Source organism: Anomaloglossus baeobatrachus, chromosome 4, assembly GCF_048569485.1.
Source record: "Anomaloglossus baeobatrachus isolate aAnoBae1 chromosome 4, aAnoBae1.hap1, whole genome shotgun sequence".
NCBI classification, from domain to species: Eukaryota; Metazoa; Chordata; class Amphibia; order Anura; family Aromobatidae; genus Anomaloglossus; species Anomaloglossus baeobatrachus.
Window position 1 is genome coordinate 664572448 of NC_134356.1, and position 25558 is coordinate 664598005.

General features: G+C 43.1%; 1 protein-coding gene across 10 annotated transcripts in view; it reads right to left on the reverse strand.

Annotated features, from left to right (window-relative positions):
- The window catches only part of CACNA1A (calcium voltage-gated channel subunit alpha1 A), a 405981-nt gene that overhangs the window by 126350 nt on the left and 254073 nt on the right, over positions 1 to 25558 (reverse strand). For 7 of the 10 annotated variants that reach the window (XM_075346633.1, XM_075346629.1, XM_075346627.1 and 4 more), the window contains 6 exons: positions 13195 to 13311; positions 12872 to 12937; positions 10553 to 10653; positions 9870 to 10020; positions 8205 to 8332; positions 3101 to 3197 (listed from right to left, as the gene is read on the reverse strand). In XM_075346633.1, coding sequence (XP_075202748.1) covers positions 3101 to 3197; positions 8205 to 8332; positions 9870 to 10020; positions 10553 to 10653; positions 12872 to 12937; positions 13195 to 13311 — 660 coding nt within the window. Of the gene's footprint in view, positions 1 to 1622; positions 1720 to 3100; positions 3198 to 8204; positions 8333 to 9869; positions 10021 to 10552; positions 10654 to 12871; positions 12938 to 13194; positions 13312 to 25558 lie in introns of all 10 variants that reach the window. The other 3 variants (XM_075346630.1, XM_075346628.1, XM_075346625.1) reach the window with 1 other exon arrangement.

The window sequence follows — 25558 nt, forward strand, 5'->3', positions numbered from 1 at the left end:
GACAGAATGCACCAGACCCCTATACTACCATTTTATACCACCAAATAAAGTGCCATATAGATATATAACTACACCCCATATTGTCTTGAAATAAGAACATTCAGACTCTTAGTTCCATACCAAGAGGTTGAGGTACCACTTATTCATATTAGTCTACACCACAATGTGCCTAAGGACCAGTAATCCATTGTGCCAAATATCTAGACACCAATTTGCCACCGTAATTACAGTAGCAGATCTGCCATGTACCTTGACACCTGCAAGTCACTATGTATTGTGGCTAATTACCATTGATTTGAAAGCCATTAAACTGTTCCAAAATATTTAAGCATTTGAGAAGTGAAGAAGATTTTGTCATGAATCAATAGAGTACCCACCAACCTGGCACTGGTTTTAGATGCACAGATCACCAGATCTCATAGAAAGTAACCTTCACTGATCTTCTAACTAGAGAACAAGCCAGCAGAGAATGCTCTGATAGTCTGGCCTTGTATTATTACATAGCTACAGGCCGCCTGTTGACAGACATCTGTATAAAACATGTCTATCAACAAAAGTTCTGTAAGAATCTATGTCCTGTAGCCACATCCCATACAGCTGTCATTGAGCTTGTAGCCCAGAATGATCCCACACCCTTTTCCATAGATGGGCTTTCCCTCCAAAAGAGTTTGTCTAGCATGGCTCTCTTCCGCATTGTGAGACGAATGACGTCGGTGACATTGCAGCTACACATCCCGGCCAGGACATGTGCATGATCGGCTGGTTTTGTGCCCCTTCTAGTCTTATAAATAGGATACGTATATGAAAGCTGCTGATGGTGCAAGTATGTATCAACCCAACGTCATAAACGCCACTCACCTCCTGATGTAGAAGGGAACGCCGTTGGACAAACCTGGTAACAATGCTAAAAGGGTTTACCATTCCAGGACAATAAAATTGATAACCTGCAGAAAGGGGATCCCCAAGACTATAGGCCAGTAATTTAGTAGTCTGTAGTCCGTGGAAACCCCTGTGGGTTATACAGCCCTTCTCTCCTACAAAGCGCAGAGACGAAGAGGCACTTCTATCCCTCCGTATTTAGAATAGCGGAAGCATGGCGCAAAGAGCCGGACCCCATTTCAGTTTTATGAAGGGGCTCTTTCTTCTCTATGCATGTGATATGGGTAAAACCTTATAAAGATAGTATACTTTGTTTTCCATTGACTAAATGGTGATACTTTGTTAACTTTACCTGTGGTTCACAAGCTGACCTCATAAGAGAGAGCGTGGTATTATTAGCTAAAACTCTCTCCCTTCTTTAGCACAGAGCTTGTCAATGTCACTCAACATACAGAACATGTCAAAGACATACGCACACAGTGACGGCACATCTCCACGTCAAAATACCAAAAATATAACATCAAAAGACAAAAATGCCATTAAGAGGCTTCCAGGGACAAGAGGCTCCTGGCATAAAGGATCTCTTATTGGGTACTCCTTAACCCTTCTGCTGGTTGGTGAGTGCACAAAGGTGCCAAGCAGGAGTGTTAAGTTACCTCTAACCGGCAAATTACATTATGGGACCCAAGAACGGACTAGAAAAGAGGGTAAGAATCATGGTAGTGGGAAGGGAAGGGATCTACCTTATAAGCAACTCGAGCAGGGCATTTCTTCCCCAGACCCAAGGGAGGCGAGATTAGTCTGAGCATCTCATACAAGTCTGTGTATTTCATGCGACCCCTGGGAACAGAGAAAGGAGCCACAGAGCCATGGAAAGGAGGAAGGTGGATTTATCGGAGGGAAAAAGGGAAATGGGCCATGAAAGGGAATGAATGTTGCATGGTGAGGAAAGATAAGATTGGTCATTATTAATACACATGGGAGGGGGACGGGAAGAAAGGGTCAAAGCAGACAAGCAGGTAACATGGATATTTGAAATAAATAATAAGTGAAATAAGGACAAACCAATTATGAAGGAGGAAGTAGTGTCATCAAATGTACATTTACAAGAAATGGAATGAATGAACGTGGAATGAATTAAATATATGGGGGTTTTAGTCATGAGCATGTAAGATGCATGATGGCAAGAAAGTATAGAAGGAACATGACAAGAGGAGTAGATTGAATACAGAATAGGAAGAAAGAGGAAGAAAAAATGAGAGGAAGATAAACATGAGAGAGTATATCTCAGGACATAGTGAGGAAAGGGGGGTCGGGATCTGAAGAAACATGGAGAGAAAAGGTGTGAAAAGAAATTAGATCAACTTATCACTACCTGAGGAGACGACGCAGAGGAAGTCACCGAACCTCACATCCATATCAACCCAAAACACCTACGTCATATCATTCAGGAGCGGGCGGCAAGTGTCTCTCCCCGGAGCTACAAAGGGCTAAAGCTTTCATTTGTCAACATTCCTATGGGATGCTATTGGCAGGTGGAGAATTCTCATTTTACAACCTCTCTCCAGTACAGGTGTGTTAGGAAAAACATTATGCCTTGTCCTGCCAGTATGAATTAGGAAGGGAATTTGGGAAGCAGGGAGGAAGATGTTTTCAGTGGTGGTGGTAAAAGGGGGGAGGTGTGTGGGAGCGAGGTTTATGAAATATGAAAGGAGATCCAGAATGGTTAATGGAGCCCCCCTGAGACCCCTCTGCACCCTCCCCCCTTTCATCAAGCAGATTTTTTTTTCTTCTTTAAAAGCAGGCTCCCTCCCCTTCAGTCAAAAAAAAAAAATCGTGCCCAGAAACCCCGGTACACCCAGCAAGCCCATGCTTCTTCCGTAAGACTATATACCCTTTAGCTGCTATGGGACCCACCCCCTCCCTCCAGCAGCCAAAGAGAACAGATGCACAAGGTGTACATAGCTGAGTACAGCTCTGTCTTAGAATATATATATGTTATATATATATTAATATTAGGTAGGTGAAAGCAACGCGCATTCCGCTTAAACTCTTGCAGGGAATAACGGGCTAAGTTTTGAAGGAGGGGAGAAAGGAATATTATCTAAGGGTGAGAGAAGGAAGGATGGGTATATTGGGTAAGGGTTGTGGAAGTTTCGTTCTGTGTTTCATTTTTGTTTTAGGTTTTGTTTTTGTTTTTTTTTGTAATGGTTTTCCAAACCTTGCAGGCCACCCTGTGGGGGCATTTCTTCCCCAAACCCAGCGGTGGGGATATAACCCGTAACAAACTGTACATGTCCTTATAATGAATGCGCCCGCTGAAATAAGAACAGAAGGGGAGTTAGTTGAGAGGATGTGCAGCTTTCATGGGTGACGATCCCTGTAATCATACTCTCTTGGATGCATTGCTGTGCCCTGCATGATACAGAGAATGTGCAAACATAGCAATAATACGCACACACATACACACACAATCAGGGGGATTTATAAAAGCCACAGTGACATTGTGGTGAGCAGTAATCTCAATGTTCGGGGAAACTCCACTGTAGTTTTTATATATCTCCCCCGTAACGTGATGGGTGAAGTCTCAAACTTGATCATTGATCCTAATGTATTTGCACATTTTATGAGCTTGAAATGTAATGCTACAAGAAAATCTTCTACTTGCATTCATTTTTGGAAAAGTATAGTATGTGAGTATACAACTAGACAATATCTTACCAATGTGCTAGTAAATAAACAGGATAAATGTGAATGAGGCCTAAGGGGCCCTTTGCACACTACGATATCGCAGGTGCGATGTCGGTGGGGTCAAATCGAAAGTGACGCACATCCGGCGTCGCTGGCGATATCGTAGTGTGTAAATCCTTGATGATACGATTAACGAGCGCAAAAGCGTCGTAATCATATCATCGGTGTAGGGTCCCTTTCTATTAATGCCGCTGCAGCGACGGTACAATGTTGTTCCTCGTTCCTGCGGCAGCATACATCGCTGTGTGTGAAGCCGCAGGAGCGAAGAACATCTCCTACCTGCGTCACCGCGGCTCACGCCGGCTATGCGGAAGGACGGAGATGGGCGGGATGTTTACGTCTTGCTCATCTCCGCCCCTCCGCTTCTATTGGCCGCCTGCTGTGTAACGTCGCTGTGACGCCGCACGAACCGCCCCCTTAGGAAGGAGGCGAGTCGCTGGCCAGAGTGACGTCGCAGGGCAGGTGAGTGCATGTGAAGCTGCCGTAGCGACAATGTTCGCTATGGCAGCGATCACAAGATATTGCACCTGCGACGGGGGCAGGGACTATCGCTGCAGCGTTGGTAACACATTGTTACCGATGTCGCAGCGTGCAAAGTACCCCTAAGAATAAGCAATCCAGTCATGCAGTGTTGGGCCGTCTTTATGTTCCAGTAAGACTGGTGGGTTCACGTGTCCAGTAATCATCCATTATAGATCTGTTTGCAAAAAAGTTGTGCAAAAACAACTTTTTTGTCTGTTGTTAAGTAACGCACGTCGGCGGATCCTTTTTAACATGTGTAGTCTATAGACAATGGATCTGCTATTTATCGTTCATTTGTAACAGACCCATTAAGAAAACAACAAATTAGTTACAAATGCAAGTACAACTGATGGTTAAATAGCAATCCGTTAACGCATCCGTTGTCCATATACTCCCCTGTAAAAAAAAAAATCAGTTTCGGCAGAAATCAGTTTCCCAACGGATCCGCTCTAATGGATAACTACAGGACATGAACTTAGCCTTACACTGTATTCTGAAAGATGTTGAGTCTGCAACACTACGCAACATATGCTCCGTCAGGCAGGTGGCAGGAACAAGAATAGCAAAAATGAGGTGACACCACTGCTTCTGGGGAAGGGCGAGACACACTGGTTCCCCTTTGTTGTGGGCAGGATTTGTAGAATAACAGGGTTGAATTTTTTAGAAAACCCATTTACAAATATTCTTAAAAAATCCTGAGTTGAAGTAGTTTTACATTAGGATATTTTGTCAATATCAGATTTGTGGTGGCTCGGTTACCAACTCCAGTAACTAAATCTCCAAATAGTAATAAGTTCCATAATTGAATGTGTTCTAAAATAATGTTCCTGTGACAGAAAAAAACTTATAAATATGCATGTGCAATGTACTCTGTTATTTGCTGTGTTCCACCATGTAGAGCTGCTGCAGTTAATGATCACACATACACGGCTCCTCGCCAGAGGAGAAAGCTGAATTGAATATACCAGTTAGGCCGGAGTCACACTTGTGAGAGCCTCACGCAAGTCTCGCATCGCATCACCCGGCACGGCCTCCCACCGTCCGGACAGGAGCATCTCAGCTGTCTAGAAATACATGCAGCCGACCCGCTCCTGTCTGGAGAGTGTGTGGCTGTGGTGGTTGATGCGATGCGAAACTCGCGTTAGTCTCTCACAAGTGAGACTCTGGCCTTACACAGTAGGGATTCTTAGCTTCTCATTTGTGTAAGGGGTCACATTTCCCTGCCTGTTTTTTTGTATCACAGGAGCGAGTATTTCTGTCTTATGTAATGCTCGCTACTGTGATAAGACAAACAGGCAGGTAACTGTGTTACCTCACAGAAAGAAACCCCTGCTGTGTTGTCTGTATACTCTTTTATGCTGCCTTCCCTAGCCAGGAGCTGTTACATGCGCTGATAATGAACTTTTGCAGCTCTGCATAGTGAACACATCAAATTAGACAGCACATAGCATGGCAACATATATAACATTACTCTTTTTTTTTTAAACACATCCAATTGTGGAACTTAATAAAGGATTATCTGGAACTTAGGGTTTTCTTTTTTCTTAGTGGGCTAAAACTTACAGGCTGCATTTAGCTGCTATCTACCTGCCTGTACCTCTTGTCTAAGATCTAGTCAACTCCGGTGATTCTCCTTGTTCCGGTGACGTAACGTAAACAGACCATCTTCTTTTCTGCTCTGCCGATGGAGCGTCACCGCCAATGTCATGCTGATTGACAGCTTAACTGCGGAGAGCCGGCTGTCAATCAGAGCAAGTCAACAGAGCAGAGGTGAAGAGCTGCTGTCTTGACAAATGGCCAAAAGAAGCTGGAAAATCGACACCTGAGTTGGGAGAGATCTCCACAGGGCAGAACAGGCAGGTGGTTATCAACTAGACTGCCTGTACGTACTTAGCTGCATAGGAAAAAATAACAGAGTTTTGGATTATCCCTTTAATATTTCAAGATCTATTGATTAAAAGATACTTTGTGTATGGGAAAATCCCTTTAAGAAAAGGGAGCAGGGGAGAAGTGCTTTGTTTTTAAGTACGGTAACGGTTGTCGTAATGAATACCCTCCCCTATTCCTGTGCATTTGGAAGACTTTTTCCACTTCACTAGGTCAGTTCTCGGCCTTGACATCCAGTTTGAGAAATCAACCTCTGCATCCAAACATACAAATCAGTGCATACATCTGGAGTAATGTGTATAGAATAACAGTGGGTACAAACAGTCTACTGATCAGAAAAATCTAAACTTGAATGGAATAAGAACAACAAACAAACAATCCAACGCTCATATGGATAAAATACATTGGTGGAAAGAAGGAGTGAGAGAAAAACACATAGAAAACCGTACAATAATATAAACAGTTACAGGGGCAGACGCTGTGAAGGACATCTTGTAGCCCCAAGGTATGTGACTTGGGGTCAGCTATCCTCTCTTCGTCCTCTGTAGAGTGGAGGTGTCCTGACTTTGCTGTATTCACATAGTTCTTGCTGAGATTTCTCAAGCAGACTTACTTATTCGGCCATCCATATTAGAGGTAATTTCCTTTCTTCCGTGATCTCCAAGATGAATGTAGTCACAACAAGTCTTTGCTAATCTTTTGTCTTGCGCATTGGATAATCTAAACAAGCTAAACTTAAAACCTCATACTCCATATGCATCAGGATTCCACATTCTCAATGGATAGACAGAAGAGTAACAATGGTCGGTGCTTGAAGAATATATCTCGCTTCTTAGTCTGCATTTTTTTTGCCAAGGTCTTTAGACAAGAACTTACACTGGACTACTAATGGTCCTTGGAGAATGGGCCATGGCTCGTCCCTGTCTATGTGCTATAAGGTGTTGAGAATTACCAATGTAGGTTATGCAGAATCTACACTGGCATGGACCAGAAAATGTCCGAAGAGGGAGCCAGGCAAATACTCTGTGGGTCAGTGATTCCAAATATTCGCTGTAAACTAATCACTGATTAAGAGTGATAATGATATATCATTGTAAACCTAAATGCGCTGGATCTAAAGCTGAAGCAGCTTGATGTTGTTTATGGCGGTTCAGAGGAATGCAAAAACACTCATCTTGCCAATACTATTTCTGGAGATCTGTCCCTGAAATATAAACCGGATTCTACATATATAGACAAAAACAACATTACACAATAAACACCCCCCTATACCATCTAATCTGTGATTGTAACTCAGTATTTCGGTTACATCCTCAGTCATCCAATCCTGACCACTTAGGAGAGGAACACAGGGGGAACGCTCCAAAACTAAGAAAAAATGTAGGATAAATCCAAAAATGGGAAAAGCCATAATCTTATAAATATCTACAATATCCTGAAAGCTAAAGAATACATTGGGCCAAAAGGCACTACCGGTAAGATTCTAGACACTAGCTGGATCTTCACAAACACCAGTATTGGTGTGGCATCTCACCTAACCGGCCAGAAATCTAACCTGTACCTGTGATTGATATTGACCTACAGGATAGTTACCGATCAGTGGTTTTCTTTCTCCAAGAGGAGAGACTGTTGTCATACTTTTTCACAGCAGCCTATTGAAAGGAACCTTTAATATCTGCTGTTTTATTCTATATTCACCATTTTTATCATCTCTTACTATGTAAGTTCAACTTTTTTCTTATTCATTGTGTAAATCTTGCCATTACTTAAGTCTGTTTTTCTACTGAACACCCCATTTTCATTTTATTTGGAGAGTTTCAAGCTCATGTTTTATCACAAATGGTCCCTATTTACTTCCATTTACAGTCTTCCGGCTGTTCCTCTTATTGACTTCTGTTTGTTGTTGTTTTACATTATTGATTCAGGCAAACCGAGCTTTTTCTTCTTCAGTGTCATCTTGGTAGTTCTTGGATAATGATGGGGTCTCCGTCCGATTCTGTTACTTCTTTCTTTGCTTGATTCGAACAATGAGCCATCTATTGTTTACCTTTTTCTATTTCATGTTTATTAAATTGACTGATACTGATCACTTTTAATATTTGACTAATCCACTCCCCTTTTCCATCCCAAATCTTGTATTATATTGGGTAGATCAAGTGACTCACCAGGCAGCCGGATCATACTCTGCCCAGATTCTCACATATTCATCTAGATGATGTGGACCCAGAATGGAGGAATCACGGGTTAAATATTCAAAGTTATCCATGATGACAGCGACAAACAGGTTTAACATCTGCAGAGGGAGAACAGCTATGACAACATGTTTCCACCAAATCAACAGTAGCGCTCCAAAAGCTTGTGACTATAACCTCTAACATGCCAGCTATACTACTATTCGAGATACATACGCACCTTGGACTCTCACTCTTATGCCGGCGTCACACGGTACGATATATCGGGTGATATGTCGTCGGGGTCACGTCGGTAGTGACACACATCCGGCATCGTCTGATATATCGTAGCGTGTGACAGCTACGTGCGACGGTGAACGAGCAGAAATACTCACCTTCTCGTTCATCGTTGACACGTCGCTCAGTTTCAAAAAATTGACCGTCTGGTTGTTCATCGTTCCCGAGGCAGCACACGTCGCTCCGTGTGACACCCTGGGAACGATGAACACAGCTTACCTGCGTCCCGCCGGCAATGCGGAAGGAAGGAGGTGGGCGGGATGTTTACGTCCCGCTCATCTCCGCCCCTCCGCTTCTATTGGCCGGCCGCTGTGTGACGTCGCAGTGACGCCGAATGTCCCTCCCCTTTCAGGAAGTGGCTGTTCGCCGCCCATAGCGACGTCGTCCGGGAGGTAAGTGCATGTGACTGGGGGGTTAACGACTTTGTGCGCCACAAGCAAGTAATTGCCCATGACGCACAAACGACGGGGGTGGGTACGATCGCTCGTGTAATTGCACGATAGATCGGCTCGTGTGAAGCCCGCATTAGACTGGGGAAATAACTTTGCTTTTGATCACACAAGTGTTATATGTTGGGCTTCCATCCATAACAAAAGATCTGATTCTCTTGCAACTTTTATGCAATATTCCTGCGTAGACCCAACTTTACAGTGAAATCAAATTCTTTGATTTCAGACCAAAAATCCACAGTTATTTGCAGTATATAAACATATACTATGGAGGAGGTTTTAAATCCTCCATTCACACTCACATGCTGCCGATTTCCAAATCTGCGGAAAGCACAGCCTGTGGCAGATTTTGACTGCAGAGTTTTCAATACATACAGCGGAATCCATCTCAAAGTGTGCATGGGGATTTCTGTGGGGATTAGTTGCCGTATTTAGAAAAAAAATCTACTGTTTGTGTACCGAGTTATAAAGCATAGATGAAGGAAATGTATCGAGAATGACACAAATAGCAAATTCCTAAGTTGTATTTGTTTACTATTTGAAAAGGTAATAGAGCAGACGCCAGAGATGTCAACAGGGGTGCAAAATTGCATCTCTGATCTGAATTTGTTTACTGTGTGTGTACTTTTTTTTTCCCCAAATAAATGAATAAGGTAGACTGTAACTGAAGGAAGATATACTTAACAGGAGGAGGACCTGACAGAAAACCCCAAGGAAACGTACAGTCAACAACATGGTAATGTGTAGTTTGCACATCCATAGAAAAGGCTTGCGTGATTTTTTTTTTATCCCATCATATGGACAAGACCTTAAATCTACTGTGATTTGTAAGAACTCTGATACTGTTTATTTACGGCGCTCTCCAAACATTTTGTAAACATATTAACAGTAATCTCAGTGCTGCAATACTCACCAGGAACGAGCAAAGGAAGATGAAAGACACAAAGTAAAAATACGCAAACTCGCTCCCACAGTCTTTCTCCTTTATTCCTGATTGAGTGTCACACGGCCTCCCACTCAAACAAGACAGCATGATTTCATGCCATGCTTCACCGGTGGCACTCCTGCAGAAAGCAAGGCACACAGCAAGGTTAGATATTATACTACTGATGTTTCACTATCGTTCTAGGATTATCCAGTGTTATATACTTAGACCTATGTTATATATTTAGACCTAGGTCCATCAAGTTGAACCTTTCTCCACTAATTATGCATCTTTTTGTCACTAAATTATCTATAACCCACAATGTTGTGTACTGAGGAAATCATCCAGTGCTTTTTTAAAAGCTGTTTTGGTATCTGCCATTACTACCGCTTGTGGTAGGGCATTCCACAGTCTGACTGCTCTAACTGTAAAGAACCCTTTCATATTAAGCTGCCGAAATTGCTTTTCTTCCACCCGTAATGAGTGCCCCCTGGTCCTTCGTATGCATAGAATATTCATTGTATAATACAAAACACTACATTTACACTGTTCAGATATATTTTTGCAGCAACCTGTATTACACTTCAACTTTATAAAATACCAGTCTCCTGAAAATATATTTTAAATTATATCCTAGTATAGAACAAGCTATTTCTAAGAAGAATTCTCACCGAAAAAGTAGCATGAGAGCTTGGAAAAATGTACGAAAGTTATTGTGTTCTGTTATAGCCGTGTCATCATCTTCTTCATCCACGGCTATGTTTCCAAAGACCTGCAAATGAGAAAGGAAGTGTGGCAAGGTGGAAAGGGTCAGACATGGCTGAACATATATTGAGATGACAATGCTGGAACATACTGCATATACCAAACGTACTGGCTCTAAACTATATTTGCATCCTTTTCTGTATTAAGTTTAAATTGTCTTGAGGTTTTAAAAGTATTTTTCAAAATAAACCACATCCATAAGTAAAGAACATGCTGGCTTAAAAACATCCTAAGTACCTCTAGGCATAAGTAGAGCCAACGGCAGGCTGACCCTCATAAATATGTAACATCCACACTAATTCGAACCTCCCACTCCCGAATCCAAGACTTCTTCTGAGCTGCACCAAACCTCTGGAACGCTCTACCCCAAGAAGTTAGGACAAATCACAACTTACTCAGCTTCAGACGCTCCCTAAAAACGCATCTTTTTAGGGCGGCCTATCACACTCCCTAGCCAAACTAATTTCACCTAATCCCTCTACAACTTCTCAGAAGATAACCCCACGTCAAACTCCATGGCACCCAAATGCATCTCAAGGCTCTGGCCTATTGGTCCAGGAAGCCATTATCCTCCATTTCCTTGAGATGGCTGGATTGTTATTGTAAATAAGCACTTGTACCATGCCCCTCCCCCCATCTCATTGTAGATTGTAAGCTCTCACGAGCAGGGTTCCCTTTTTTCCCTTTAAATATTGTATCTTCTATAATTGTTACTTGTTTGTATATGTTTATGTATATGATATGTATATGTATATGAGCCTCCTGAATTGTAAAGCGCTGCGGAATATGTTGGCGCTATAGAAATAAAGATTATTATTATTATATCACTAGGTGATAGTTCTTGTAGGCAGGACCAGAACACTGGCCATCATAAACTGTACTAGAAGACCCTCATAGGAAGAATCTGCAAACTGCCCCTAAATAAAAGTGAATAGTAAATATGCCATAAATAGTGCTAGCAGGGAGTGTAAAATAAACATTACTTCTATTGTTATGCACACTAAGGTGCACAAGTGAAAAATAACATAACATAAGGTCTTACTTAAAAATACTGCACCTCATACGACTAGAAGTCTCAGTTGCGCAGTTTCTAAAGGTCCCTGCTCACATAATAACAACCCTAACTGGATGACTCTGATGACCACTCGGACTTTTGCTTCCTAAGCAGCCATTGGGGGTTCCATGTAGCTCCTTAAAAATGCGGGGGAAGGTGCAGAGTAATATAATAGAAAACCAAAAGTAACAATCTGCCAGGAGAAGCAACACTAGACAGGCTGTAGTTCCAAGCAGGGTCCACTTCAGAATTATCACCAGCGGGAAATGGAATCCTGGGGAGGCTTTAAATAGTTACATCCGCCGGGGATTGAGGAGACTAAATTACACCATAGGAAACACTTGATGTCAGAAAAGCAATGAACATACAAAGTGTCAACACAGAGACAAAGTGTTCAGAACCAGAACAGCGAGCGAATCTGACTGTGGCTCAGTGGAATGGGAAATGGACAACAGCACAGGAGGCTGAAGGATCAAATATCAGCTATAACACTGATAGCATACTGCTACGTCATAGAGCAGACAACTAGAGACTTAAGCGGGCTTTACACGCAACGACATCGCTAACGAGATGTCGTTGGGGTCACGGAATTCGTGACGCACATCCGGCCTCGGTAGCAACGTCGCTGCGTGTGAAACGCAGGAATGACCGTTAACGATCAAAATTACTTACCTAATCATTGATCATTGACACGTCGATCCTTTCCCGATTAGCGTTGCTGTTGCAGGAGGCAGGCTGTTCGTCGTTCCTGCGGCAACACACATCGCTATGTGTGACACCGCAGGAACGAGGAACATCACCTTACCTGCGGCCGCCCGCAATGAGGAAGGAAGTAGGTGGGCGGGATGTTCGTCCCGCTCATCTCCGCCCCCTTAACAGCCTTTAGAATATAAGCAGCTATATCTGCCACAAAGAGAGTGAGTTGAGACATTGCAACAGCTTGTACACATGCAGTACTTATATTAGCAGTTTTTCATGGCATAGCTGCTTGCTCAGACATTATATAGAAATCATCTGGGGAGCACTTGTTTTCTGAGGTGCTAATAGATTAAGGTGGAACCTACATCTACTAGCACAGACAATAGCACCGGAGACAACCTGAAAGCCGCAGCAGTGTGCTATATATTTGTGTTTCCACCATGACAGCGCTGCACCTACAGACCAGACTGACCTGCATGCCGATGATAGCATAAATGAAGAAGAGCATAGCGATCAGCAGACAGACGTAGGGCAGCGCCTGTGAAGAGGAAGAGAGGAGCAAGATAAGAAACAACTATCGGAAGTGAACTTTAATAAATGGGGAAATCCCATACCAGAAAGATCTGCTGATCCTGGAAGTTCAAGTACCTGATTACATACAGTATGTAATGTTTTTAGAGAGAACTGCGACCGCCTTCGTCCTCTTACGACTCCTTTAGTGTGGCTGCCATCACCGTTCAATTCTACCTTTACCATGAGAGCATAATATATATATAATAATTTATACACACATACCTTGAAGGACTGGACGAAAGTCCACAGAAGGATACGAATAGTGTAGCCTTGTCGCAGAAGCTTAATAAGACGGGCAGCTCGGAATAAACGCAGAAAACTGAGGTTGATAAAGTTGTCCTATAAATTGAAAAGGGGGAGGGAAAGTGGAGACCCAGTAAATACAGGCTTATGCGCATTAATTACTTCTTGAGCAGCGAAATAAATAAATAAAATTATTATGGGGCGAAAATGTTTTGAAACGAAGCTGCAAATAGTGATAACAGGGTAGATTTCTAAAAAAAACTACCAACCAATCAGGTCACAGCCATTTTTTTTAAGAGAAAGCAGTTTGATTGGTTTTTGTTGTTGTTGTGGGAAACTCTTTCCATTTGCACTAGTTTTTATAAGCCTTCCCCATAGTCTGTTTATTCTCCCTTAAAACCCCACGTCCTCCAGGAATAGAGAAAGAGATAAGTTCTAGGTGGAGCCCGGTCAGTCAGAAAAGTAGGCAAAATAATATAATAAAAGCTATCATGAGTTTACAATAATTTTATTTATTTGTTTCTGATTTTGTTGTATTATTTTTTTTTTAAATTTTCTTTTTTTTTTTTTTTGCATTTGAAACCAGTGAACATTACGTTAATACTTGGGGCCCGTTTGAAGTCAGGAAAAAGGGTGCAGAGTGAGGAGACACTGTGGGCCTCAAGTATGAAGACTTGTACAAAGTGGAGCGGTGGGCTAGGTGTTGGCCATAGCAACCAATCAGACTCCACTCATTAATTTTTGGAAATCAAAAAGGTTAGATTTGATTGGCTACTATGGGCAACTCCGCCACCTTTTTGTTTGCACCAGCTTTCATACTCAAGAACCAGCGGGAGCCCTCTTGACTCCTTCATCCCAACCAGCAGTTATGTGTTTTCCATTGGAGAAACAAGAGTCAAACCAAATGCACTGTATTTGGAAACAAGCAGCCATTTTACGTTAGGAGTGTTTGGCACATGCAGAGCTTGGGCTCCTCCACTCCTCTCACCAAAATATGTACTAAAGTGGTCATTGAAGTGGGAAGAGGGGTGCGCATTATTGGTTATGAGTCTCCTACACTCAGACATGGAACGGATCCCCAAAACACAGGGCCACATGTATAAAAAGTAGTGCCCACAAAATGTGGAGGGGTTGACCATGTTAACCAATCAGAATTTAGATATAATTTTTCCTATGTATCTTAGAAAAGCAATGATCTGATTGGTTCCTATAGACAACTCAACTCATTTTTGCCTGCACCAACTTTCTTTTTTTTTATTCTTTTATACATGGGGCCCATCTAGCCTATAGAGATATCAGCTAGACATCAAAAGTACATTCTCCCTGTCAGACACTATGAGAAATATTGAAGTATTTTCAAGCGATACTCTATCATATTTTTAATATTTCTTCTTTATATAGCAAGGGATCCGTTGTATGTAGGTCCCAAAGTAAAACAGGTGCTTCTGGGGTCCCAATAGACACAAGTGGCCATCCAACTTGAATATTTATTAAACTTTTCTATACATAGTAGTCATAACTTTTTTTTTTTTTTTGGGGGGGAGGGGGGTTGGAGCAATTGCTAAGAGCTAGAGAGCTGTCAATGTGACAGTGCCTGAAGAGTTCTGTCCTGGAAATGCAAACTCCTCTTGGCATTTCTTTGACTTTGATAAGAGCATAGACAAGTGACATAACTATACCTAAGACTCTATCTATACGGGGCACCAGAGACATGATTTTCTACCACTAACTAATTTGCATACCTTTTTTTCCCTAGAAGCATTGCTTTAGTGCTCTCTACACCAGGCTGGATCTCCACAAGGAAAACTAGTACCTTCCGAAATCCAATAATTAAGTTATCAATACAAAAATACTACTTTGATGGAGCAGATTTGAGAATTAAATTAATATTTAAAGCTAAAACAAGCATTTTGTTAGGGAATTTAACTTAAAAGGGTACTCGCGAGCAGTACTCAGCTCACATTCTCCTTACTTCCTAGTTGCTTGTGGTCAGATGTTCCTCTTTGAGTGACTGTTCTGGTGAGTAGCTTAATTCTGCTGCTACTTATTAATGGTTTGTGAGTGTGAGTTCTGAGTCCACATTGTTCTGACTATATTTACATATAGAGATTAAAAGATATTTGAACAAGCACACTGCTCAGGAAAGTTAGAGCCATAATTAGGAAAGCTGCTATGTAAACTACCAATCCTCGATGGTGGAGGACTGTTATTTTACAGGACTAATTAAAACCCTGTCTGTAGCTGAGAGGGAGGTGAGCATCTACCTACTGTATAGAACTGGAGAAAGCTGACTGGTATGTTAAAGGGAACCTGTCAGGTGCAATATGCACACAGAACCACAAGCAGTTCTGAGTTCATTTTGCTAATCCCTGCCTAACAGTCAATGCATCTAGTAGCATAGATAAAGAGATCTTTAGAAAAAGTATTTATAAAGATCCTTTATGATATGCTAATGAGCGCAGGGACTAGTCACAAGGGCGTTAGTTCCTGCACTTATTCCACCCTCTTAGCATGTTAACACACCCACAGGGGCGTGCTAACATGCTATTTAATGCCCTTTGTCCAGTGTCATCATCAGCGGTGATGCGCATACCTGTTTGTTGTCACCGTATCAGTGCACATGATCAGAAGTCCGCGGCACTTCAGGTCATACGCACTAGACCTCTATGAAGCCGGGACGCATACACCCGGTTTTATAGTGCGCATGACCGGAAGTGCGGTCTTCTGATCATGCGCACTCCCAGGTGATGCAGTGACAACGAACAAGTATGCTTGTCACTGCTGATGATGACATTAGGCAATGGGCATTGAATAGCATGTTGGCATGCCCCTGTGGGCATACTAACATACTAAGAGTGTAGAATGAGCGCAGGAACTAACACCCTTGCGACTAGTCCCTGCGCTCAGTAGCATAACATAGAGGATCTTTAGAAATACTTTTTCTAAAAATCTCTTTATGTATGCTACTATAGCCTGGGACAGTTAGGCAGGGATTAGCAATATACACCCAGAACTGCTTGTGATTCGATGACAGGTTCACTTTAAGGGGTACTTTGCACACTACGACATCGCAAGCCGATGCTTCCGATGCCGAGTGCGATAGTCCCCGCCCCGTCGCAGCAGGGATATGTTGTGATTGCTGCCGTAGCGAACACTATCGCTACTGCAGCTTCACATGCACTCACCTGCCCTGCGACGTCGCTCTGGCCGGCGAACCGCCTCCTTATTAAGGGGGCAGGTCGTGCGGCGTCATAGCGACGTCACACGGCAGGCGGCCAATAGGAGCGGCGGGGCGGAGATGAACGGGACGTAAACATCCCGCCCACCTCCTTCCTTTCGCATTGCAGCCGGGACACAGGTAGATGTTTCTTGCTCCTGCGGCTTCACACACAGCGATGTGTGCTGCCGCAGGAACGAGGAACAACGTTGTACCGTCGCTGTTGCTAAATTATGGAAATGTCGGACCCTACACCGATCATACGATAATGACGCTTTTGCGCTCGTTAATCATATGTAAAAGGATTTGCACACTACGATATCGACAGCGACACCGGATGTGCGTCACTTTCTATTTGACCCCACCACCATCGCACCTGCGATGTCGTAGTGTGCAAAGTACCCCTAAGAGTTAACGCCTCTGAATGTAACTAAAGGCCCCGTCACACACAGAGATAAATCTTTGGCAGATCTGTGGTTGCAGTGAAATCATGGACATATTCTTCCATTTGTACACAGCCACAAACCTGGCACTGATTGTCCACAATTTCACTGCAACCACAGATCTGCCGCAGATTTAACTCTGTGTGTGACAGGGCCTTAAGACCCATGCTCAGCCAGACTCTATTGGAAAGCTCCATGGAAGAAAGCTGTACACTATGTTAGATAAAAGATAAACAGCTATCTATCCAATATTAGTGGTTGGTGAAACTTTACCCAACCTCGGAAATCCCTGACTCTCCATGGGTATTAAAGACATAAACTAGTTTCCAGAAGAGTTTGTTATATTCCTTTTTCCCCCAAGGATTGTGCCAGGTCTTTAAAGAATCATACATGTTACCATTTATAGTGACTACCACTTCTATTAGATCAGACTAAGGAAAACTCCTTAATATATGTATATAGATGAATGGTATATAGCAGATAATTATAAAATGACCACCATGTTTTAGTTACGGTAATCATATGACACATTTGTGAGAATGTTTTGGCTGCTTAAGATCAATTTTGACCAATTTCTCAGGTACCCCAGAAGCTTCCTAGTATTTTGCTGGGACAATGCATCATGCACAGCAATAGGCAAAGCCAAAACCCTCAGCAGGACCAAGGGGTCATGCAGATTTGTCCAACTATTAGATTTTGGGGGTGAAAGAGTATTGAGAGAGGAAGCAGAAAAAAAAAGTCTTGAGTGTACTATTGGAATAAAAAAAGAATGGGAAGAGCGGGTTGACTTAATGTTCTGTATAATATTAAGAGATGCAATGCAATCAATGGAGTTCCCATGTTTGGAATTGTTTAGGAATATAACTGCACAAATGAGCTAGTCACAACAGTCTCATGTGCTGAAATCTTAGTTGGGCAGATGTAGATGTGAAAGCCTCAATGTTAGTGTAAGTGCATATAGTCAGATATAGTCAGATATACATGTATGACTTAGCTATACCTGTTGTCTAGGTGGAAGTAGTGTTGTTAATGTTTGAATGGATAGGAAGTGAAGTCAGATGTGTATATGGAAGCAGTGATGTCACTATATGAATGAGCAAAAGCAGATATAGCCAGACGACAGCATTGTTAGTGTATGCATATATAGCAAATATAGTCAGTCATAGATGTGGAAGCAGTTACAGTATGTCACAGTATAAATAAATAACAGGTGCAGTCAGGTGCAGAAGCAGAGATGTAACAGTATGAAGAGATAGCATAAATAGAAGCACTTAGGGTCGGACTGGCTCTCCGGGGCAAAGGGGGATCCCCTGGTAGGCCCCAGGTTATCAGTGGGCCTCCCGTGCTTCTTATAGGCTGGGTTAAGGCAGGGGGCCTCGGGCAGCTTCACCAGCGGCAGTGCCGAGGCCGCGGGGCCTCCAGTTTCTATGTCAGCCGGGGCTGCACTGCGCCTTCAATTGTTCATGTGACGCCCCGGCCATGTCACAGTTAACATACGCGGCCGCGAGTGCCGCGTGCTCGTCTGCGTGCACGTGTCAGTGTTTGTCTGTATGCATGTGTGCCTATCTGCTTGTGTATGCATATATGTGTGCCTACATCCCATCTTTTAACATGACTGCTATGCGCCATGCTCTGAAGTCAGCGCGCAACCTTTGATAAGTGGGGTGGCCATTTGACCGTGCCGGATATGAAGGCGCAAGAGGACGCCGGAGGAGCGCAGGAATGTGAGAAGCATCTTTTTGTTCCCCTTCTGTGAATGGACAGGGTAGTGGATATAGGAGCCCAGGATGGGGCAATTTAGAGGCCCAGGATGGGGCAGTTTAGGGGCCTGGGTCAGAGGAATATAGGGGCCCAGGATGGGCAAACATAGAGGCCTAGGATTAGAGACATTATTAAATAAAGGGGGCCAGGATGGGAGACATTATTAAAAAAAGATGGGGGCCCGGATGGGAAACATTATTAAATACAGGGGGCCAGAATGGGGATATTATTAAAAAAAAAGGGGGCCATGATGGGAATCATTATTAACTACAGGGGGTTAGGAGGGGAGACATGATTAACTAAAGGTAGCCAGGATGGGGGACTTTATTACTATATGAGGCCTGAATGAGGAACATACATTATTTGTTTATGGTAGCAAATGGTGGACATAATAACTGTAGGGGCACATTAGGAAATATTATTACTGCTGTAATATTTAATTTTGAGGATACTGCCTTCAATGTGGAGAACAAAAGTCTGCTGTAGTGTAGAAATTGTGGAAAAAGTGAGGAATGTGCTCTGGAAGCAATCAGCTATAGGTGACTGTTATTTTCTGTAGTCGAGTCATGTCAGGAAGAAGTGATGGCGGTCACCGACAGATGAAGAGGAAAAGAGAATATGAATAACTTCAACTAGAGAGGTCACTGTATTACTAGTACACTGACACTCTATACCAGAGGTCTCAAACATGCGGCCCCTCGGGCTTCTTCTTGCAGCCCGCAGGCCCATGGACCCAGTGATGATCGCGTCCAGTGCCCACAGTAGTCAGTGCTTTATTTTATGTGAATGAACTGCTTGCACCGCGCACAGCTCTCTACAGCTATACCTAAGGCAGCCACCGGTCAATCACAGGCCAGCAGCTGAAGTAGTGAAATGATACCAAGCGCTGGACTCTGGCCGGCGTCTGCCATTGGTTTGTAGCTGCCAAGAGTTCAGCATGGCGCCAGCAGTTCATTCAAATTAAATAAAGTGCTGTATACTGCGGGCACCGTCCGCGATCATCACAGGGTCCACGGGCCTGTGGGCCACAAGAAGAAGAAGGGAACAGAAAGCCGAGGGAACGGAGAACAAGTGAGAAGAATCTTTTAATGTGTATATGAAGAATGGCATATAAGGGGATATTACTACAGGATGGGCACATTACTGCAAGGAGACCAGGATGGGCACAGTACTACAGGATGGGCACATTACTACAAGGAGGTCAGGAAGGCCACAATACTACCAGGATGGACACAATACTACAAAATGGGCACATTCCTACAAGGAGACCAGGAGAGGCACAATACTACAGGATGGGCACATTAATACAAGGAGACCAGGATGGGCACAATACTACAGAATGGGCATACTACTACAAGGAGATCGGGATGGGCACAGTACTACAGGATGGGCACATTACTATAAGGAGACCAGGATGGGTGCATTACTACAAGGAGACTAGGATGGGCAAAATATTACAGGATGGGCACATTACTACAAGGAGACCAGGATGGACACAATATTATAGGATCGGCACATTACTACAAGGAGACCAGGTTAGGCACAATACAACAGGATGAGCACATTACTACAAGGAGATCAGGATGGATACAATACTACAGGATTGGCGCATTACTACAAGGAGACTAGGATGGGCACAATACTAAAGGACTGTGACATTACTACAAGGAGACCAGGATGTGCTCAATACAACAGGATGGGCACATTACTACAAGGAAAGCAGGATGGACACAATACTACAGGATGGGCACATTACTACAAGGAGACCAAGATGGACACAATAGTATAGGATCGGCACATTACTACAAGGAGACCAGGTTGGGCACAATACAACAGGATGAGCACATTACTACAAGGAGATCAGGATGGACAGAATACTACAGGATTGGCGCATTACTACAAGGAGACCAGGATGGGCACAATACTAAAGGACTGGGACATTACTACAAGGAGACCAGGATGTGCTCAATACAACAGGATGGGCACATTACTGCAAGCAAAGCAGGATGGACACAATACTACAGGATGGGCACATTACTACAAGGAGACCAGGATGGGCACAATACTACAGGATTGGTGCATTACTACAAAGAGACCAGGATGGGCACAATATTAAAGGATGGGGACATTGCTACAAGGAGGCCAGGATGGGCACAATATTACAGGATGGGCACATTATTACAGGATGGGGACAAGGATCGGGCACATTACTACAAGAAGGGGAGCAGGTTGGGCATATTACTACAGGATGGGAACATTCTTACAGGGTACAAGGATGGACACATTACTACAGGATGGACACATTACTACAGGACGGGGACCAGAATGAGGCATTACTACAAGAAGGGGACCGGGATAGGGCATATAACTACAAGAAGGAGACCAAGATAGGGCACATTACTACAAGAAGGGGACCAGGATAGGGCATAGTATTACAAGAACTGGACCAGGATAAGGCACATGACTACAAGAAGGGGACCAGGATAGGGCACATTACTACAAGAAGGGGACCAGGATGGAGGCATTACTACATGATGGGGACAAGGATGGGTACATTACTACAGGATGGAGACAAGGATGGGGCACATGAGGACCCCATTGGAAAATTACCATAAGATGTTGGTCAAAATTACTATATGGTGCTATTTGTAAAACAATATTACTTACAAAAATGGGATAAAATGTAAAAAAAAAAATTAAAAAAAGTAAATTCTAAATAAAGCATGGAAACATTTTTTTTTTACCATTAACAATGCTTTTTTTTATATAGCAACTAAAAGTTATAAAACTAACCCATACGATGAATGCTATTTACATATTAAACAACAAAAAGAATGAAAATAAAAAGTGATCCTATGGTGTATAGAAAAAAATATATGATATTACTAAAAATGTCATTGTCCTGCAAAGAATGTGGCCCCCCAAATATTTTTTTTTTTTTATGTGTGGCCCATATACCCAGCCGAGTTTGAGACCCCTGCTCTATACGGAGCACCTGTGTATACTGGCACTGATGGTTATATTAGTGTTATTACTGTTGTGGTTTTTATTTATGATCATTATTGTAGTATTATTCCGTCACTATGTGGTCTGGTCATGGAGTATTGGTATTTGACCCTGGTATGTGGTTGTATTTAGACACTATGTGGTGGTAACATGAGGTCTGGTCACAGTGTGGTGGTATTTCTCTTGTATGCAGTATTATTTGGTCATGTGTTCTGGTCATAGTGTTGCAGTTTTTCTCCCTTGTATGTGGTATTATTCGGTCACTGTGTGGTCTGGTCACTGTGTGGCGGTATTTCTCCCTTGTGTGTTGTTGTATTTGGTCACTATGTAGTGGTAATATATTGCCTGTTCATGGTTTTGCGGTATTTCTCCCTTGTATGTGGTATTATTGGAGCTAGTATAGTGCATTGTGTTGTGTATGAAGGTCACTTTTTCTCTCTGATATAAATATGGAGAAGATTCTTTATTTCCAATAGAGATTAAATAGTTGAAAATGTAACCCCTCCTTGTCCTGTGATTATTACACTGTAGAAAATATGCACTTACAGAGGTTCTGCGCTGAAAACAAGTAATCACCTTTTGTAGGCCAGGTGCACAAGTTGAGTATGTTGTCAGTATTTTACAGCTGTATTTGTAGCCAAAACCAGAAGTGGTAAAATCAGAGGAAAAGTAGAATAGAAACAAGGGCACAACTTCTGTATTTTTTTACCCACTCCTGGTTTTGGCTACAAATACTGATGTAACATATTGACCAAATACTAAACGTGTGCACGTAGCCTATGGATAAGTGACAACTTATTCATCAGTAAGGGACCGATTGCTAGGACCTCCACTGATTGGCAAAATGTGCAATTTTTATCTCTATTACACTGGAGCTCGTGTCCGACTCAACAACTGATCCACCCTCAGTGGCTGCGAGCGCTGCTCTTGGCTTTTTCTGGAAGCCCCAAAGAGGATGAATGGAGCTCTGGTCACACATCCCACCCCACAGAGGATGAATGGAGCTCTGGTCACACATCCCACCCCACAGAGGATGAATGGAGCTCTGGTCACACATCCCACCTGCCGCCTCTACATTGTATAATGGGGATAAAAGTGCCCTGTCAGCGATAAAAGTTCCACATTCTCCCGATCGGTGCAGTTTCCACTGGTCGGATTCCACCGATTAATAGGTTATCACCAACTTAACCTGTGGATCGGTGATAACTTGTTTTCACCAAAGACCCTCTACTGCAAACTACTGTAATTATACATCAGTTATGATGTGCACACAGGAGACGTGCAGGAGCCGCCTGTATTTTACAGTCGACGCTCCACCATAATGGGGATAGTGGCTAACAGGTATTTGCATATAGCTGTAGCGTGGGCCTCTAGAGTCAAATCCCCCTGTAGGTCCCAGACACCCCAGTCCAAAACTGGAAGCACTGATGTCACTCAACTGACAGGAGGTATAATCAGACGTAGATGTGTAAGCAGTGATGTTACGGTATGAATGGACAGTATATGTAGATAAATGTGTATGTGAAAGAAATGTATGAATAGACAGGAGGGGTAGTCAGGTGTACTATACATGTGTAAACAGTGATGTCACTGTGTGAATAGACAACAGGTGTGGTCAGGAGTACTATAGATGTGTAAGCAGTGATGTCACTATATGAATAGACAGCAGGTGTAGTTGGGTGCACTATAGGTGTGTAAGCCATGATGTCACTGTATGAATAGACGGCAGGGGTAGTTGGGTGCACTATAGATGTGTAAGCCATGATGTCACTGTATGAATAGACAGGAGGTATAGTTGAGTGCACTATACATGTGTAAGCAGTGATGTCACTGTATGAATAGACAGCAGGTGTAGTTGGGTGCACTACACATGTGTAAGCAGTGATGTCACTATGAATAGACAGGCAGGTATAGTCAGGTGCACTATAGATGTGTAAGCAGTGAATTCACTGTATGAATAGGTTGTAATGCAAAAAAGTGAAAAGTTTATTAAAATGACTGTGCTTAAGCGACTCTTGACTAACAGCCAGGTGGGTCTAAACGTCATATGATTTCACAGTCGCTTTAATAAACTGTTCACTTTTTTGCATTACAACCTATGAATGCAGTGAATTTGTTTTGATATATTGATTCAGAGTCACTGACCTATTTTTTCACTTGCACCACCATTATTCTCGTCTGCGTGCAGACCACTTTTTTGGACTATGTCACTGTGTGAATAGACAGCAGGTGTATTTGGGTGCACTATAGATGTGGAAGCAGTGATGTCACTGTGTGAATAGACAGCAGGAGTAGTCAGGGGGCAGTATAGATGTGTAATCACTGATGTCACTGTATGAATAGACAGCAGGGGTAGTCAGGGGGCAGTATAGATGTGTAATCACTGATGTCACTGTATGAATAGACAGCAGGGGTAGTCAGGGGGCAGTATAGATGTGTAATCACTGATGTCACTGTATGAATAGACAGCAGGGGTAGTCAGGTGCGGTATAGATGTGGAAGCAGTGATGTCACTGTATGAATAGACAGCAGGGGTAGTCAGGTGCGGTATAGATGTGGAAGCAGTGATATCAGCTTATGAATAGACTGCAGGGGTAGTCAGGTGCGGTATAGATGTGGAAGCAGTGATGTCACTGTATGAATAGACAGCAGGGGTTGTCAGGTGCGGTATAGATGTGGAAGCAGTGATATCAGTGTATGAATAGACAGCAGGGGTAGTCAGTTGCGGTATAGATGTGTAAGCACTGATGTCACTGTATGAATAGACAGCAGGGGTTGTCAGGTGCGGTATAGATGTGGAAGCAGTGATATCAGTGTATGAATAGACTGCAGGGGTAGTCAGGTGCGGTATAGATGTGTAAGCACTGATGTCACTGTATGAATAGACAGCAAGGGTAGTCAGGGGGCAGTATAGATGTGTAAGCACTGATGTTACTGTATGAATAGACAGCAGGGGTAGTCAGGTGCAGTATAGATGTGGAAGCAGTGATATCAGTGTATGAATAGACAGCAGGTGTAGTCAGGTGCAGTATAGATGTGGAAGCAGTGATATCAGCTTATGAATAAACTGCAGGGGTAGTCAGGTGCGGTATAGATGTGGAAGCAGTGATATCAAAGTATGAATAGACTGCAGGGTAGTCAGGTGCGGTATAGATGTGGAAGCAGGGATGTCACTGTATGAATAGACAGCAGGGGTAGTCAGGTGCAGTATAGATGTGGAAGCAGTGATATCAGTGTATGAATAGACAGCAGGGGTAGTCAGGTGCAGTATAGATGTGGAAGCAGTGATGTCACTGTATGAATAGACAGCAGGGGTAGTCAGGTGCAGTATAGATGTGGAAGCAGTGATGTCACTGTATAAATAGACAGCAGGGCTAGTCAGGTGCAGTATAGATGTGGAAGCAGTGATGTCACTGTATAAATAGACAGCAGGGGTAGTCAGGTGCAGTATAGATGTGGAAGCAGTGATGTCACTGTATGAATAGACAGCAGGTGTAGTCAGGTGCGGTATAGATGTGGAAGCAGTGATGTCACTGTATGAATAGACAGCAGGTGTAGTCAGGCGCGGTATAGATGTGGAAGCAGTGATATCAGTGTAGGAATAGACAGCAGGTGTAGTCAGGTGCGGTATAGATGTGGAAGCAGTGATGTCACTGTATGAATAGACAGCAGGTGTAGTCAGGCGCGGTATAGATGTGGAAGCAGTGATATCAGTGTAGGAATAGACAGCAGGTGTAGTCAGGTGCAGTATAGATGTGGAAGCAGTGATGTCACTGTATGAATAGACAGCAGGGGTAGTCAGGGGCAGTATAGATGTGGAAGCAGTGATATCAGTGTATGAATAGACAGCAGGTGTAGTCAGGTGCGGTATAGATGTGGAAGCAGTGATTTCACTGTATGAATAGACAGCAGGGGT